This window comes from Podarcis liolepis, assembly GCF_965112155.1.
Source record: "Podarcis liolepis genome assembly, chromosome: 10".
NCBI lineage: Eukaryota > Metazoa > Chordata > Lepidosauria > Squamata > Lacertidae > Podarcis > Podarcis liolepis.
Window position 1 is genome coordinate 16,433,568 of NC_139562.1, and position 17,397 is coordinate 16,450,964.

The 17,397-nt window shown below is 44.6% G+C and overlaps 1 protein-coding gene across 1 annotated transcript in view; it reads right to left on the reverse strand.

Moving 5' to 3' along the window:
* Positions 1-17,397, reverse strand: part of DERA (deoxyribose-phosphate aldolase) — a 42,473-nt gene that overhangs the window by 21,162 nt on the left and 3,914 nt on the right. Inside the window, exons 2-6 of the mRNA XM_083461550.1 lie at positions 15,464-15,561; positions 12,019-12,166; positions 9,140-9,235; positions 8,061-8,195; positions 3,770-3,898 (exon numbers count right to left, since the gene is read on the reverse strand). Of these exons, the coding sequence (XP_083317676.1) occupies positions 3,770-3,898; positions 8,061-8,195; positions 9,140-9,235; positions 12,019-12,166; positions 15,464-15,561 (606 nt within the window). The remainder of the gene's footprint in view (positions 1-3,769; positions 3,899-8,060; positions 8,196-9,139; positions 9,236-12,018; positions 12,167-15,463; positions 15,562-17,397) is intronic.

Here is a 17,397-nt window from a genome sequence, read left to right on the forward strand (position 1 = left end):
GTTCTTCTCTCCTGCAACTGACTGCGGACTAAAATATCCATTTGGAAACGCCAAGCATCTGTTCGGTGGCAGCTGTAAGTAACATTACCCACACTCAAGACAATTTATATCTTTCCCTTTTATTAAAAAAAATAAACAGGCCCCTTTAAATTATTCACCAGCAAATTAAAACAGACACAAGCGCATCCGCAGCAGCAGCAGCAGCGAGGGGGGTGGCTCAGGAACCCAAGAAAGGAAGAGAACCCAAAACTACCTCTGGAGGGGAGACAAGCCAAGACCTCTTCCATTGGACTGAGCAGCCCGCAATTCATGCACTGACCCAACCAATTTTCAATACAAGAGAAGCTCTGAAAGCTCAGACACTAAATCAAAAGCTGCATCTATAAATAATTAAAAAAACCACACACAGAGAGGTGCCAACTCTGCAAGTCTTTTCCTCCCTTCACAAAGCAGGCTGCGTGATCTCTGACTTTGGTTTTCATTGCACCTTTTCAACGGTTTTGGGACTTCCTCTCCCTCTGCCCGTCTTGCTAGTTTCCCTATTCACCACAAGCAATGTCTGCTTGCTTTCTGAATGGGTTTCAAGTGTTTTGTATAACTGTGCTTTAAATTCAGCTCCAGTGTCTAAATACAGAGATGTGTGAGTTTTCCTTCTAAAGAGAGTTGGACCTCAGTAGCTGCCAAAGCACCGTCCTTTTAATCCCCTTTAAAATGTGGGGATTTTGGGGTGGGGAGGAGTTATTGGGTTGTTTTTATTTTGGTTATGTATTTTGTATATTTATATTCTGTCGTTTCATCTTGTGAACTGCCCTGAAACCTGCAGGTATAGGGTGGCATACAAATACTAACAACAACAACAACAACAACAACAACAACAACAACAACAACAACAACAACAGACCTCCTTCCTGGAAACTGCACAGCAATCCAGGGCGAAACAGCCTTCCCAGCCCAACCTCAGTTACTTGGGAAGCCTGGCATGGGACTGTAGGCCTTATTCAAGGCTGAATAAAAATGAGGCATGGAATTGATTAAAGTGGATTGGGAGAGGTTTTCATCCTCTCTTGTGCTACTAGAACCTGGGGACTTCCAATGAAGCTGAATAGAGTGGTTCAGGACAGAGGCAAAATCTGTACCACACATCTAAAGCACTATTATACCACTTTAAACAGTTAAGGCTTCCCCCCAAAGCATCCTGGGAACTGAAGTTTGTCAATGGAGCGGAGAGTTGTTACCTATTCCACACACAGAGCTACAACTCTCAGAGTTCCTGGGGCAACTCAGTCAGCAGAGCATGAGACTATTAACCTAAGGATCTTGGGTCCGAGCCCCATGTAAAAGATTCCTGCACTGCCGAGGGTTGGGCTAGATGACTCTTGTGGTCCCTTCAAACTCTACGATTCCCGGGAAGAGGGCTTGCTAGTCAAACCACTCTGGGAATGCTACCCCTGTGAGAGAAATAAAGGTCTCCTGGCAACTCTCTCAGGACCCTTAAAAAAACCCAACACAGTTCCCAGGATGCTTTGAGAGAAGCCATGAGGTGGTTTAACAGGGCTTTAAATTTATGGTGCAGATGTAGCCAGAAAAGAAAGAAGTAGTTATTCTTCTCACAGCACATGATCTATTGCATGGGTAGGCAAACTAAAGCCCGGGGACCGGATCCGGCCCAATCGCCTTCTAAATCCAGCCCGCGGACGGTCCAGGAATCAGCGTGTTTTTACATGAGTAGAATGCGTCTTTTTATTTAAAATTGAATCTCTGGGTTATTTGTGGGGCCTGCTTGGTGTTTTTACATGAGTAGAATGTGTGCTTTTATTTAAAATGCATCTCTGGGTTATTTGTGAGGCCTAGGAATTTGTTCATTCCCCCCCCCCCCAAAAAAAAATATAGTCCGGACCCCCCACAAGGTCTGAGGGACAGTGGACTGGCCCCCTGCTGAAAAGGTTTGCTGACCCCTGATAGACTTCACCTCCACAAGAGGCTTTCCTTGTCCAGGGTGCTGGTTTAGCAGCCAGCCTCTTTTTAATGTCCTTCCAATTAGCGCTGGCTTATTATTATTATTTATTGCATTTATACACTACTTTTATCTTCCAAGGACCTTGTGGTTGTGGTTCTCTTCCTCCCCATTCCATTCCAATCCTCGCAACAAGCCCATGAAGTAGGTTAAGGCTAAGACACGACGACAGGCCCAAGTCACCCAGCGAGCTTCATGGCTGAGTGGGGATTCGAACCCTGGTCTCCCGGGTCCTATTCCAACACTCTAACCATTACGCCATACCGGCTTCCAACGGAGGGCTCGTTTCTCAGAATTTCTGAGGAGAAGGAAACGCTCCGCTTTCACAGTGCGGTCTGATGCGTTTGGCCGCTGCACTCGATTCATACGGAAACAAAAACACGCTTAGCCGCTAACAAAGCCGCAGATCGATGAAAGCTATTGTGTATATTTAAAAATGGGAAGCTGCCACGATGCTGTTATAACAATAAGGGCCGAGGAGGGAGGGGGGGGATAGTGTTAACAGCAGAGCCATCTGCTGTACTGCAGTGAAACTGCATTTCAAAAAACACAGGGTGGAAAGGAGAGGTGAACTTCGGAACTTATTTTTATTTAAGGAAAAATCAAAACAAAGATTTTGAGAACCCCGCAGTGTTAAATTAACCAGCAGCCCCACTCTAGTAGTTCTGTAGGAAAGGGTGCTAATTCTGCAGGGCTAACTGCCCACTTAACGGTTATTTTCAGAATTTGTTCCCTACCCTTCACCGTAAGGTCCGAGTGTGGGTTACAACAATATAAAAATACATTAAAACTAGTTTCAAAAATTAGGAACCGGAATAATAGGGTTGGTCCTGAATATCTATGGATAGTGTTTAAGTTATTCAAAGTAAACCCACTGAAATTAATGAACATGATGAAGTTAGGCTCATAAATTTTAATACGTCTACTCTGAGTAAAGCTAAGCTGAATACCACCCTTTATTTTAGGAGTCAAAGGGAAGGGTCGGAGAGGTACATCATTGGGTCTGCCTGGGAACTGGGCCATGGTACCGGGTATCATGGATGTTCAAGCTTTTTGGTTCAAGTATTCCTGCAGTGTCCCCTAGTCCTGCTATAGTAGATCTGACTGCTCTTCATATGGCTTCTCTTTCACCTTGCCTTGGCGCACTCTGCTCCACACAAGGCCTCCCACAATCTGGACTGCAGTGGGCCTTGTTGCCAAAAAACAGCCGGTCATAACAGCCATTTATTATATCATTCCCTCCAACATGGGACACGGGTGGCGCTGTGGGTTAAACCACAGAGCCTAGGACTTGCTGATCAGAAGGTTGGCGGTTCGAATCCCCGCAACGGGGTGAGCTCCTGTTGCTCGGTCCCAGCTCCTGCCAACCTAGCAGTTCGAAAGCATGTCAAAGTGCAAGTAGATAAATAGGTACTGCTCTGGTGGGAAGGTAAACGGTGTTTCCACGTGCTGCGCTGGTTCACCAAAAGCAGCTTAGTCATGCTGGCTAGATGACCCGGAAGCTGCACGCCAGCTCCCTCGGTCAATAAAGCAAGATGAGCACCGCAACCCCAGAGTCGGCCACGACTGGACCTAATGGTCAGAGGTCTATTTACCTTTACCCTCCAACATGTCCAGGCCAAAAACTGTGTGAGTCAAGTGACCTGCACGAGATCACAGTCCTGAGGAAAGTGCAGGTGCTGCAGGGTGGGGGATAACAAGCAACTAGCAATTGTATTTATTAAATAATATAAATAAATAAAGGAAGGAAGTTACCTGCCATCATGGCTACAAGACTTGCTTTGTAGACATTAGTAAGCGATCCCAGCTCTCCTGTCCCCAAAATAGTTTTCATATGAGCTTCTCCACAGGCCTGACGACACTGACGTATTTCTTCGTAGAGACCTAGCAGAAAGGAATTTTTTTTGGTTAATAATAATGATAATAATAATTTTAAACTTATATCCTGACCATCTTGCTGGGTTTCCCCAGTCATGCTGCGTGGCTTACGACATATATAAAAACACAACAAAGCATTGAATATTAAAAACCAAAATATCCTATACGAGCAACAAACCAACCAATAAATCAATAGAGACCAATAACAACAATAACAACAGGATCTTCTTGTGTTCTTAACACAGAAGGACAGCAAGTAGCTGGATTCCCTCTTCTGCCAACCCCTAGCGAGACTAGCCTGTTTATTTATTTATTTATTGGCTGGCTAGCAATTGGGGGGGGGCTGGGTATTTACAATGCTGTGAGTGTGTTAATTGCCTCTTGCTCCTGCTATTAGACAGCACACTTGCTTTGAAATTGCTATGACGCACTCTGTATTCGTAAAATTCGTAATGTGGGTGAAAAACGTCCTTGATTCTCCCCAGCAGCAGCACCCACAGTCTCTCCTTTCTTTCCTTTCCCCCTTTTTAGAGCTTTTTAAAAAGCCCATGGCAAAGTTGAGGATCATGCTTGATGGATGGCTGGTGGCCGTTCGGAACAAGTCTCCACGTTCTTAATACATTTCAAAAATTGCTGAAAATGTTAAGTACTTTAGTGTACGTCCAATTACGCCAAACCTTAAGTTAAATCTGCTGTTACCTATTGTTGAGTATCTTCACGCCACTTGAACTATAATTTGTCTAAGCCTGGTCTTTTAACAATTATTTTAAGTGCTCTCTAATGGATTGGAATATAAAAGCAACTGCTTTGTGTCGGCTCCCTCTTTGAGTTTAGGAGCCGAGTCCTTGCACTGGAGTTACTGAACTCCTTTCTGATAGATGACTTTCCCTAACAATTTTCCATTAGTGCCAAGAAAATGTTAAAAACACACACGATTTCTCTCTCTTGCATTTACTTCCCCGCATCCCCACTAAGATACCACGACCAAGGGACAAAGAACGTGATGTAGCTCTGGACATGGGCTTCAGTCCTAAAATGTTAGCTTAAGGAGCAGCCACCATCACTTCTGCTTGAACGATGTGGGATGTGTTATCAGGGGAGCAGGGGACGGGAAGTTTTCCTCTTCTGAATTTCCTGTTTGTTTATTTATTGTGTCTGCACCCTACGTCAGACATAGACAAACTCGGCCCTCCAGATGCTTTGGGACTACAACTCCCATCATCCCTAGCTAACAGGACCAGTGGTCAGGGGTGATGGGAATTGTAGTCTCAAAACATCTGGAGGGCCGAGTTTGCCTGCTCTGTGTTTTCCTCAAGGAGCTCAAGGTGGTGTTTGTGATTCTTCCCCTCCTCATTTAATCTCCACAGCAGGTTAGGTGAGAGGCAGGAAGTGGCTCAAGGTCATCCAAGCTTTGAACATCTAGCCTCTAGATATGGAAGAGTGCAGCCTCCCCCAAAATAACCTAACAGATTGGAGAACTGGGCCACAACCAACAAAAATAATTTCAATAGAGAGACATGTAAGGTTCTGCACTTAGGCAGGAAGAACTGGGTGCACAAATACAAGTTGGGGAGCACCTGGCTTGCCAGTAGTTCATATGAAAAAGATCTAGGGGTCTACGTAGACCACAAGCTCTTCACATGAGTCAACAGTGAGTTGAATTCTGGGCAGCACATTTAAGAAGGATATTGACATCTTAAAAAGCAGAGACATCACCTTGCCAACAAAGGTCCGTATAGTGAAAGCTATGGTTTTCCCAGTAGTGATGTATGGAAGTGAGAGCTGGACCATAAAGAAGGCTGATCGCCGAAGAATGGATGCTTTTGAATTATGGTGCTGGAGGAGACTCTTGAGAGTCCCATGGACTGCAAGAAGATTAAGCCTCTCCATTCTGAAGGAAATCAGCCCTGAGTGCTCACTGGAAGGACAGATCCTGGAGCTGAGGCTCCTGTACTTTGGCCACCTCATGAGAAGAGAAGACTCCCTGGAAAAGACCCTGATGTTGGGAAAGATGGAGGGCACAAGGAGAAGGGGACGACAGAGGACGAGATGGTTGGACAGTGTTCTCGAAGCTACCAACATGAGTCTGACCAAACTGTGGGAGGCAGTGGAAGACAGGAGTGCCTGGCGTGCTCTGGTCCATGGGGTCACGATGAGTTGGACACAACTAAACGACTAAACAACAACAACAAGACGCTCTGGGAGCCCTGAAGAACAGGATACAATTGCTCGAAATGAAATAAGTTTTAAAAAACTGTTCCTGCTTCACTCCTCAGCTGGGCGTAAGTGGGGCAAACAATCTATAAAACCACAAGTTAAGCTTGGTGTTCCATTAGGTCAGCGGCCCAGGATCCTGGTAACAAGCCAGGATCATTTGCCAGCTTTAAAGCACAGCTTGGCGTCAGCCTCTGAAGATGAGCTTGTCAGGGAGAAACAGGCCACGATCCCGGGTTTGGGCACTATATGAAGCCAAGCTTAACAGCATCAGGGCTTTCTCACTTGTGCCAGAGGAGGAGCACACAGTGAGAGCAATGGGGGCGCTTGCACCAGCACACCACTTGTGCAACGACGCCAGAAGCGAAACCCTAGCTTATCATGATGTGCAACACACGGCCAATGTCAAATCTGCATGGTATAGTAGTTAGAGAATTGGACTAGGAGTTGCCAGGCCTTGAAGCTGACCGGGTGACCTCAGGTGAGCTGCTACCTCTCAGTCTAACCTACCTCACAGGGTTCTTGCAACAATAAAATAGTGTGGGTCGGGGAGATAACTGTGTGCGCTCGTCCCTTGAGCTCCCCAGAGGAAGGGAAGGTGGAAATAAATAGCCTGTGTGAGTTCAACAGACCATCGTCTATGACGAAGCTAGTTGGTAAAAGAGGCCTTTAGCACCACATCCTCCAGCTAAAGAAATGTTGCATTGTAATGGAAGGATGCTAATTGCACAAGCACAGAGATTAGTTACTGGAGCACTGTCAGCATTTAAAGGCAAGCCATTCAAGGTACATTAAGAGAAAACCAATTACAGAGAAAAGCCTTCTCCTACTGTATTAAAAAGCTTGCTAATTAATAGCATTCCAGGGAGACAACTCGCAACAGCAATCTAAACGCTACTGAGGATGCACTGAGATTCTGCGAACACCAATTAGAAAACACAGAGATTTTGTTGTCAGGAACCAAACACACTTTCCTTCTTTCTTTTCTTTTCTTTTTTAAAGTAACGCTAGGCCAACAACCCCTCGAGTTCTTTTTAACAATTCTGTTTGGAAATAATTAGAGCGCTGGCACCCATGTTAGTTTCCTTTCCCCTCCCCATTTCACATGAAGTTAAGACAAAAGCGGGAGAAAATTTATTTTTTTCACAATATTCCTTTGCGGAAGGAAAGCTTTGTGAAAAAGAAAAGGAAATCTTGCCGATACACGGGCCTGATCGTTGTCAGCGACAAATGCTTTGGGGTAACGGGCTTTCCCCGCCATCACCAGGCAGGCGGCAGCAAATTGTGCAAAAAGAGAACAAAGACTTCCAGGTTCAAACCCCACAGAGCCAGGGAAAAGAATCAGGAAAAAGACCTGTGCTGATTAGCTTCTGGGCTCAAATTGAAGTGCTGGCATGGTACAAATAATAAAATTATTGTGATTGTTTTTATTTAATTATTTAATTTTATTATTGTTGTTGTTATTATTATCAGTTGTGCTCAACTATAAAAGAGCTGAAATACAAATAGTTAAACAACATTGGGTAATTTTTGGCTCATAATATCCAGAGCCCGAGGTAACCCAAGGAAGCTGGAAGACGGGAGATTCAGGACTGTCAAAAGGAAGCAGTTTTTCATTTGGTGCATTGTTAAATTGTGGCATTTGCTACCTTAAGATGTAGTGATGGCTGCCATTTTGGATGGCTTTCAAAGGAGATCAGACAGATTCATGGAGGATATCCACGGGTCATGATGGCTATATTATCTCCAGTATCAGAGGCCTGCATATGCCTCTAAATAAATACCAGTTGCTGGGGGTCACCATGGGCACGTGCTATTGTGTACATTTCCTGGGCAACCAGTTGGCCAACATGAGATCAGGATCTTGGACCAGACACGCCTTTTGGTCTCACCCAGCAGGGCTCTCCCGATGTTCCTGCGACCATTTTTCTGTCAGGACTCCCTTAATGCTCACCTTCCCACTGGCCTGTCAGGACTAAGGTTCTGTTAATGACGATGTCTATCTCTCTGGCGCCATCTTCCACGGCGAGGCGGATCTCCTCCAAGCGGGTTTTCAGAGGTGTCTGTCCTGCTGGAAATCCGGTTGCCACTAAGAGAAAAAACATACACAGTGCAAGTTATTACTCTTGGTGCGAGCAGAGAGATAGCAGGGGGGGCAACAGACATGAGCTTGCCAAATCTATAGAACTGGTTCACCACAGTCAGGTACTTCCCACAATCCAACCATCCACAATCCCTCCCAAATTTCCAGTCTCTCTTTTTCCTCAACAAAAGGGGGAAGTGTGAAAGTAAGCGGTTAAACTAGCACCACACACAAGACTCTAAAACAGAAGAGGCCAGCATCATGCCCTTCAGGTCTGTTGGACTACAACTCCCATAATTCCTTGCTGTTGGGTTGCGCAGGCTGGGTTTGATGGGAGCTGGCAATCCCTGATTCACATATCGATGATTTTCAAGCACTCTGCCCTCATGTAATTGCAATATAAACAGGAAAGGGAGAAAGCAGAGCTGCAACAAGCAAATTAACTTTCATCAGCAGTGTCATAGCTGTCAATGTTTCCCTTTTTAAAAGGAAAATTCCCTTATTCTGAATGGGATTCCTCATTCAAGAAAAGGGAAAAGTTGACAGCTATGATCAGCACTGCATCACATGCATACATAATCTTATTTGTATGCCACTTTTCCACAGCTCAAACCATGCTCAAGGTGGCGTACTAGATAAAAAAACCCCACATAACTGCAACATAACAAAAGTAGTCATAAACAATAAACAAACTATTAAAAAATACAAAACCAAACTGAGCAATTTCCACGTAAACAAAAAAAAACCCAAACAGTGGTACACATTGTTGCCGCAGCCCCTATACCAGGGGTGACTAATCTTCTTTGGCTTGGGGGCCACATTCATCCCTCGTAATCCTCCAAGGGCCGCATAATGGGAATGCATGCGGTCAAGTCAGGCTCCACATGAAGAGACAGGGCCTATACAAGGGCATTTAGACTCCCCTCTCGAAACGCAGCAGGAAAGCTTACCTGAAGCTACTGGGATGTCACAGCCAGCAGCCTTCAGTGCTTTCACTGCATCAGCGACTCTTGCTGGGTAGACGCAAACGGCAGCAGTAGTAATGCCTGCAAACAGATCGAGAATATGGTCCACTTTCGTTTCCGACTCACTTTCAGGGCCAGCCTTGCCACAAGGCAGGGGAAGGCCCCTCTCCACCATCAAAGGGCAGCAAATTGCCAAATGTGTAGATTATATATATATAATTTCCATGGTGGGGCATCATTTCGCTTTCCTGTTTCGCAAACAGTGACCCCAAGGGCCCATCTCTCCCATTCCCCAAAGCAAGAATTCAATGCTGAGAACTTAAATATTGGCTCTATTAAGAACGTTAAGAACTGTGTTCTTCTGGATCAGGCCAAACGCCCATCTAGTCCAGCATTCTATTCCCACAGTGGTCATGAACCCTCTATTCACTTGTGAGTCCCAGAAACGGGCATCTGGGGGCACGGCGCCTCTGATAATGGATGCAGAACAAAGCCACATCTTATTATGTACTTCCCACTTCTCTTGAGCATTGAGAAGTTCCAGAGTTTCGTATCCCCGCAGCACACCTGACAGCTACTGCGTTTTTGTGATACTAGCTTTATTTGCCAGTATGAAGTCAGGTCACAACTGGAGATGAAGATCCCCCTTTAGAACTCACAGAAGTTCTCTTTCGTGGGTTTTTGCTTTTTACTCTGACGCCGTATTTTCAAAAAAAGAGTGTCCTGAGCTATATTTCGTGTGCCTTTGCTGCGAATCTGTTGACCTCCCAGAAAGCCTTTTGCTTATGGGAAGGTATAAAAATGTTGTAAATAAAATAGAATTCTTCATTTTGTAGAAGAACCTTTATTTAACAAAAACAATAACTATACAGTGTGTGAATAGCCTTATTTGTAGCATGGCAGATACACACTGAAAAAGCGAGGCAACAGAGCTGAAGAACCTGTGTTATACTGCCACCTAGCTATTTTATTGTCTCTGACGGAGATTGTTTAGCAGGAGACTGAACGTGGGACCTTTTGCAGAAAAAGCAGGTGCCTCGAAAAGGCAGGCAGACACACGCCCCACTACTCACCGAAACCTTATAAATGGGTGATGATGGGAGGCAGGGAGGGTGTTTGAAGATTATTGGGCTTACTCATTCCATGATCTGGGCAACAGGAGATCTATGGGTCATACTTATGCCAACTTTCCCGTGAAAATAGTCACTCACAAAGCGGTTTACAACAAATAAAAAGCAGAATGCGTCTCAAAACCAACCACCATGAGGAAAATTTCATAATTAGCAAATATAACAATGCACCAAAAAGGGGGCAACGTTTCGGATGTTGATTGAATGTTGATTGCACAAAACTGGAAGACTGGAGAAATACCAGCTAAAGAACAATGGCAAGAGAAGTTGATGAACTATGCAGAACGGGCAAAAATGACAGACAGACTAAGAGAAAAAGACAACAGAGACTCTGAAAAAGATTGGGAACCATTCATATTCTATTTGCAGAAACAAAGAAAGTCAATAGACTTGATGGCAGGATTTAAATAAACATTCACATTATCAGCATCAGAAAATGTTTAGAAGATAGTGAACTATGATGGTGCATTTACTTTTACTTTTATTTTTTTAGGTTTGATGTTATGTTATGTTATTAATAACTTTTTTTGTTAAGAGATAGCAAAATGGGTGAAACTAGAAACAAACCAGAAGCAGAAGTTGGGGGAAGTCTTGGAGGGGAGGGAGGGAGGAATATATAGTAAATGTTAAGAATTTGAGGTGTATGTAATGAATGAAAAAGAAAAATGAATAAAAAAAGGACAGTCCAGGCCCTTACCTCCCAGCTTGATCAGAGAGATCATACCCGCCCCCCAGAATGGCTGGTGCAACCCAGTCAGATAGATAGGGAATAAGTAATAAATCATTATTATTACCAAACAAGAAAACCCTGCTAGTCCCCCCCCCCCCCGTGTCTCAGAAACATAACGGTCTTCAACCTGAAGTTGGGCCTTTAGTATAGCTCTTCCAGCAGAGATTTGCCAGGCGTCCTCACTGATAACTTTCAGGCGCCTCTCAAATATTTTTTTTAATGCCAAAAAGCCTATTCCGTTCTTTAATTAACCCCCACGGCTAATCATTTTTATGATAGTTTGTTTCCGTGCTTCATTGGATTTGTATGTACAGTGGTGCCCCGCAAGACAGAAAACTCGCAAACCAAAGAGTTTTCCGTTTTGGAGGTGCTTCGCAAAACGAATCTCCTATGGGCTTGCTTCGCAAGACGAAAATGTCTTGCGAGTTCCTGCGGGTTTTTTTCCTCCCCCCCTTTTTCTAAGCCGCTTATCAGCTGATCCAATAAGCCGATAAGCCGCTAAAAGCCGCTAATAGCGCTAATCCGCTAATCCGTCAATGGGCTTGCTTCGCAAGACGAAAAAAAAGCTAGACGAAGAGAATCACAGAACGGATTCTTTTTGTCTTGCGAGGCACCACTGTACCGCCTTCATGATTTATACAAGTGGGCCATATATAAATATTTGTACAAATATAAATAAGAATGGCTAAGGCTATTGGGGCGGTGGGAGGGAAATGGAAAACCAGAAAGGGAGAGGATATGCAATGGAGTATTCTAAAAGAGGTTAGCACCCTCAACAGGAGTGCTCCACACTGCAACATTTCATTGCAGTTCTCACTTCTTCAGCTGAGGCCCTGGAATCCAGATTGTCCTTCTGAGCGGGACTAACCGTTCAGCAGAAACCATCATGCACCAGAGGATCGATCCAAGGAAGTTGGCACACAAACAGCCCACGTGTCTTTTCCAGATACACACGCCCTTAACAGAACCAAGGTTCCATTCCTGATTTGCACAGAAAGACCTACCTTTGCCGTCCACACTCATAGCTTGCAACAGATCCCCTCGGATGGGATGCTTGGCTTTGTAGCATAACCTGCAGACGTTGGAAGGGGTGTCATCGCCCGAAAGGGTGGTGAGGTCAATGCAGGTGACGGCCCTCAGGTGCCAAGCTGCCTTTTATCATATAGAAATATACATATATATTAGGAAAAGGCCTTATCCTATAGCTGCATGCCTAGAGAACATCTAGGACTTCGGAGGCCAGGACAGATAAGAGCGCTGGTACATAAACAAACTACAATGAACCACAGACTCTCACTTTCCTTCCTCTCATCTGTTTTCTGTGCCAGGAGAAGATCAGAAGCTTCTGGCGATTTTTAAACAAAACCAGTTTGCTGAAAATGCTCCCAACCACAGCTGATCAAACCCTGCTTTCAACAGGGATCCTTCTCACCGGTCCAGATCCTATTCCCCCTGCTTCCTGTAGATTGTGGTTTAAGGGTGATTAAGTGGACAATATTTTGCACACTGTATCTTTCAACTGAGTGGCGCTGTGGGTTAAACCACAGAGCCTAGGACTTGCCGATCAGAAGGTCGGCGGTTCAAATCCCCGTGACAGGGTGAGCTCCCGTTGCTCGGTCCCTGCTCCTGCTCACCTAGCAGTTGGAAATTCACCGGCCATCAAAATCAAATCTTGCTTATGAGGCTCATAAAGAAGAAGAAGAAGAAGAAGAAGAAGAAGAAGAAGAAGAAGAAGAAGAAGAAGGGGAAGAAGAGTTTGGATTTGATATCCCGCTTTATCACTACCCGAAGGAGTCTCAAAGCAGCTAACATTCTCCTTTCCCTTCCTCCCCCACAACAAACACTCTGTGAGGTGAGTGAGGCTGAGAGATTTCAGAGAAGTATGACTAGCCCAAGGTCACCCAGCAGCTGCATGTGGAGGAGCAGGGACGCGAACCCGGTTCCCCAGATTACGAGTCTAACGCTCTTAACCACTACACCACACTGGCTCCAGTGTAGAGGAGAAAGTTCCACTGCACAGCCATAAGTCCTCACGCTAATGGAACTGCATGGCTGACTATTGCTCTGGGTCTGAACCCAACTGTTTTGAAATGTGGCACTTAGCTGTTTTAGCATCCTTTGCTTCTCTTTCTAGACCCTCCTAAAACATCCCCAGACCTTTTCACACCCCAGTGTAAAGTACTGAAAAACAGACTGTGCTGTATTGAGAATGGATGTTATGAATCAAGCTCTCTTTGAGAATCATTTAGATTCCCTATCTCATGGAGAAAGCAGGGGTAGATACAAAGGATCTCTTCCCTTTTTGCTCTGAAGCACTTTGCTTTGCTTTTCGTAAGTGTAGAAATGAGACCAAGCGCACTTTTATTGTTGTTAGAATTCCTATTCCAGCTAAAATAAATGGAATTAAAATTGAATGTATAATCAGCTCCTAGGAAAGACATTCTGGCCTCCACAGTTGAAAAAAAGAGTTGTGAAGACAGATGTAGCAAAAACGGTTCCAAGAATTGGTGTGAACTTGTAGGGGGGCTTTTTTTTGGTTGTTGTTTAACCGAGAAGCTATTTTTACAGAAGAGGCTGAGCTACGAGAGACTGACTACATATTCCATAGCCAAACCTTCGCCAACACTCACGATATTTCAAAGAAATATGTCTGTCTAATCCAAGCTGATATTAAAACCCACTATTAGCAGTTTTTAAGCAGAGACATTCAAATATCCATATTAGGGCAATGCCTTTAGTTGAGCAACCAAACAGGATTTTGTGATATTTCAGTCAGTAATATAAAGTCATTACTCTAATGTGGATGTTTTATTTAAATAATTTTTTTAAAAAAGGTAAAAACTAATTTGCAAAACCCATGAAAACTACACAGAATATCAATCAATGATGAAAAGGGAATGTCCAACATTCTAAGGCTGCAACAGAAATCTAATGGCCAGACCAAAGGAAGTAATAGTACCTCTCTATTCTGCCTTGGTCAGACCACACCTGGAATAATGTGTGCAGGTATGGGCAACACAATTTACTAGTGCACACTGACAGCCTATAAAAGACATTGGACTACAACTCCCATTAGCACCAGCCAGCATGGCCCAGTAGACAGGGATCATGGGAGTTGTAGTTCAACACCACCTGGAGGTCAGAGGTCCCCATCCCTGGCCTAGCACCTCTACTTAGAACGATCAGGTAGCAGATAATAGGAAATGGACTCACCACTAACCCCGAGACACTGGCTCCTGCCAGTCAGAGTAGACAATAATAGGCAGGAGGGTCAACTCCTCTGATCTGGTGTTCCCTACAATACTCAGGATTTATTCACAGGGCCTCCTCAGTTGTGGCCCCAACACAGTTTGTCTTTTGTGCAGGTATGGGCAACACAATTTACGAAGGATGTTGATAAGCTGGAATGTGTGCAGAGGAGGGCAACCAAAATAATTCAGGGTCTGGAAAAATAAGCTCAGTAAGTTTTGAACTTGAAGTCTCACCAGCCCCAGTTAAGGTTGCCAGGCCTCCAGGGCTGACCAGGAGTTTCCAAGTATCATCATCATCATCAGTGCTTTTTTTCTGGGGGGATGCATACCCCTAAACATTTTGTGAATCTTGGTACTTTTGTCCATTTCCTGTATTTATTTTTCCCGGTTTGAAGTATAAAATGGTGGTTTTCTTGAGTCAAAATGAGAGTACCCCGAAACATTTCTTAAATAAAAAAAGACACTGATGATAATAATAAAAGAATTGTCCAAGAGGTGGCTTAGAAAATGCACACGCCTGCCCACTCATGAATCAACATATTTAAAGCTTATTTGTGGTTTTGCCCCTCTCTGAGGTGCCTCAACACCCACCGCACATGTACGCAAAAACGCACTGTTGGTAAAAAGAATATTTTTACCAGCCTCATTACCAAGGTCCTCAAAAATGAATTATTACAAAAGGCAAGCACCATCTTTTATGTCTATAGGCAACTTGAACAAAATTCAGTACCTTAGATCGCGAACACTTTGGTACTCGGACGTTTTGGCTCCCGAACAATGCAAACCCGGATGTGAGTGTTCCGGTTTGTGAACGTACTTTGGAACCCGAACGTCCAACAGGGCTTCCGATTGGCTGCAGGAGCTTCCAATCAGAAGCCGCGCTTTGGTTTCCGAACGTTTTGAAAGTCGAACGGACTTCCGGAACGGATTCCGTTCAACTTCCAAGGTATTAAAGCCCATGGAGGTATAACAGGTGTCTGTGGAACACGAGAGCAGAATACTCAAGGAGCAAAAGGACGTTGCCTGATACAGAGTCAGATCACTGGCCCACTGCCTACACTGACCGGCAGCCAGAGTTTCAAGCAGGGGATTCTCCCAGCTCCTACCTGGAGATTCCAGGGATCACCCTCGAGACCTTTGACACGCAAAGCATGTTCCCTACCCCCTCAGACACGACCCTCTCCTGGGAGCCACTTACCTGCCAATTCTTTTTCACAGCCCGCTGTGTCTGAATTTGAGCTGCCCGCCTCAGGACCGCCGGCTGGTTCACCCGGACTCTCGCAAGCCAGCTGAGGTCTGTGAGGAAAAGTGCCTAGTTCTGTTTAGTACATTTATTATTATTATTATTATTTTGAATGTATTCTTATTGCATCGCATCTATGTAACCCAGATAATAAAGCAGAACAAAGTCGTAAAAACTAAACCAAACCAAATCAATAAGCAACATGGCACCCCCAGATATGCTGCTTGGTGCCTATTAAGGCCCTCTGCCCTACTCTTCCCCCCACACGAAAGCTCATACCAAGAACTAACTTAGTTGGTCTTTAAGGTGCTACTGGAAGGAATTTTTTTATTTCCCCTTTTTTCAATTACATTTAGGATTGTTTGGGGTCCTGTCCCCCCCTTTTTTACCCTCTGCTGCAGCTGGCAGGGTGGACAGATCCACGCAAGGGAACGTTCGCCAAACTGCCAAGGATGAAAGGCTACACTTTGCGATGAAGATGATGATGATGATCATCATCATCATTTGTATGCTGCCCATCTAACTGAGCTGCCCCAGCCACTCTGGCCACTTTTGCACGCATCACCCAAATTCAGTAGCCTTTCTTATCCACACTCAAGTTTAATCAGAATTAAATTCCGCAAGGAAGAAAACCACAATTTCAATCCCTGAGCCATATTGCAGTGTGATGTCCATGCCAGTTTCTCATATTTCAAAATGTGTCACCTGGGGACTGGAAAAGTTGGGGACCCAAGCCCTCTTTTGAGAACTGCTTCACAAATAAAGTCGTCCCCCCCATAGTAAAAAAGGTAAAGAGACCCCTGACCACTAGGTCCAGTCGTGACCAATTCTGGGGTTGCGGCGCTCATCTCGCTTTACTGGCCGAGGGAGCCGGCGTACAGCTTCTGGGTCATGTGGCCAGCATGACTAAGCTGCTTCTGGCGAACCAGAGCAGCACACGGAAACACCATTTACCTTCCTGCCGGAGCGGTACCTGTTTATCTACTTGCACTTTGATGGGCTTTCGAACTGCCAGGTTGGCAGGAGCAGGGACTGAGCGACGGGAGCTCACCCCGTCGCGGGGATTCGAACCGCCGACCTTCTGATCGGCAAGTCCCAGGCTCTGTGGTTTAACCGACAGCGCCACCCGCATCCCCCACGTATACTATACAGAGATTATTCCTACGTAAGCTGGAGAAGCACATATTATTATTAATTGGATTTTTTACTTGCCATTCACCGTAAGGTCCCAGGGCAGCTAACATCAATTTAAAAATAGAATATTAAAACCTTTTTTAAAAAATCAAACAAAAAAACAGTCAAGAGAAAAGGGTGGCTCCTAAAAAAAATATGTATTTCAGATATAGGGCCTGGGAAAGATGTGCAGCCCGCTGTTGGGAACTGCTGTTTCAGAGTTCAGCTTTCCAGGCAAATGCAGGTCAGAAATTTGGATATATTGGGGAGGGGGGAATTATGTGTGAATCATCTCAAGTACCTGCCAAAGGAGGAGCAGGGAAGCAGCTTAGATATTCATTAAACATGGAGCGTGAATAGTCTCATTTTTTATATGTCATCTGCTCCATCTAAATATTCATGGGGCTTCAGGGATAAAAGTAATTAAAGCAGTTAAACTACAGCTAATTAGCCAACTTTCTTTTAATCCTCCTCTGGAAAAAAAAGAGAGAATGTTTTACTCCCTCTGAAGACGTGTCCAAAAAAGAAGAAGAGAGAGCGGGGAAAAAACAATCTTCAAAACTGTATTTAGAAGTTTCATGGGAAAGTCAATCTTCCTTTTTTCTTTTCTTTTTTTAACTTGAGGGCCTGTGACTGTAGGCAGCTTGGCCCATTATGCCTCAGGGTACCGCAGCATAGCTGGTGTTGCGCCAAAGAGAAAAGGACGTTAATAAGAT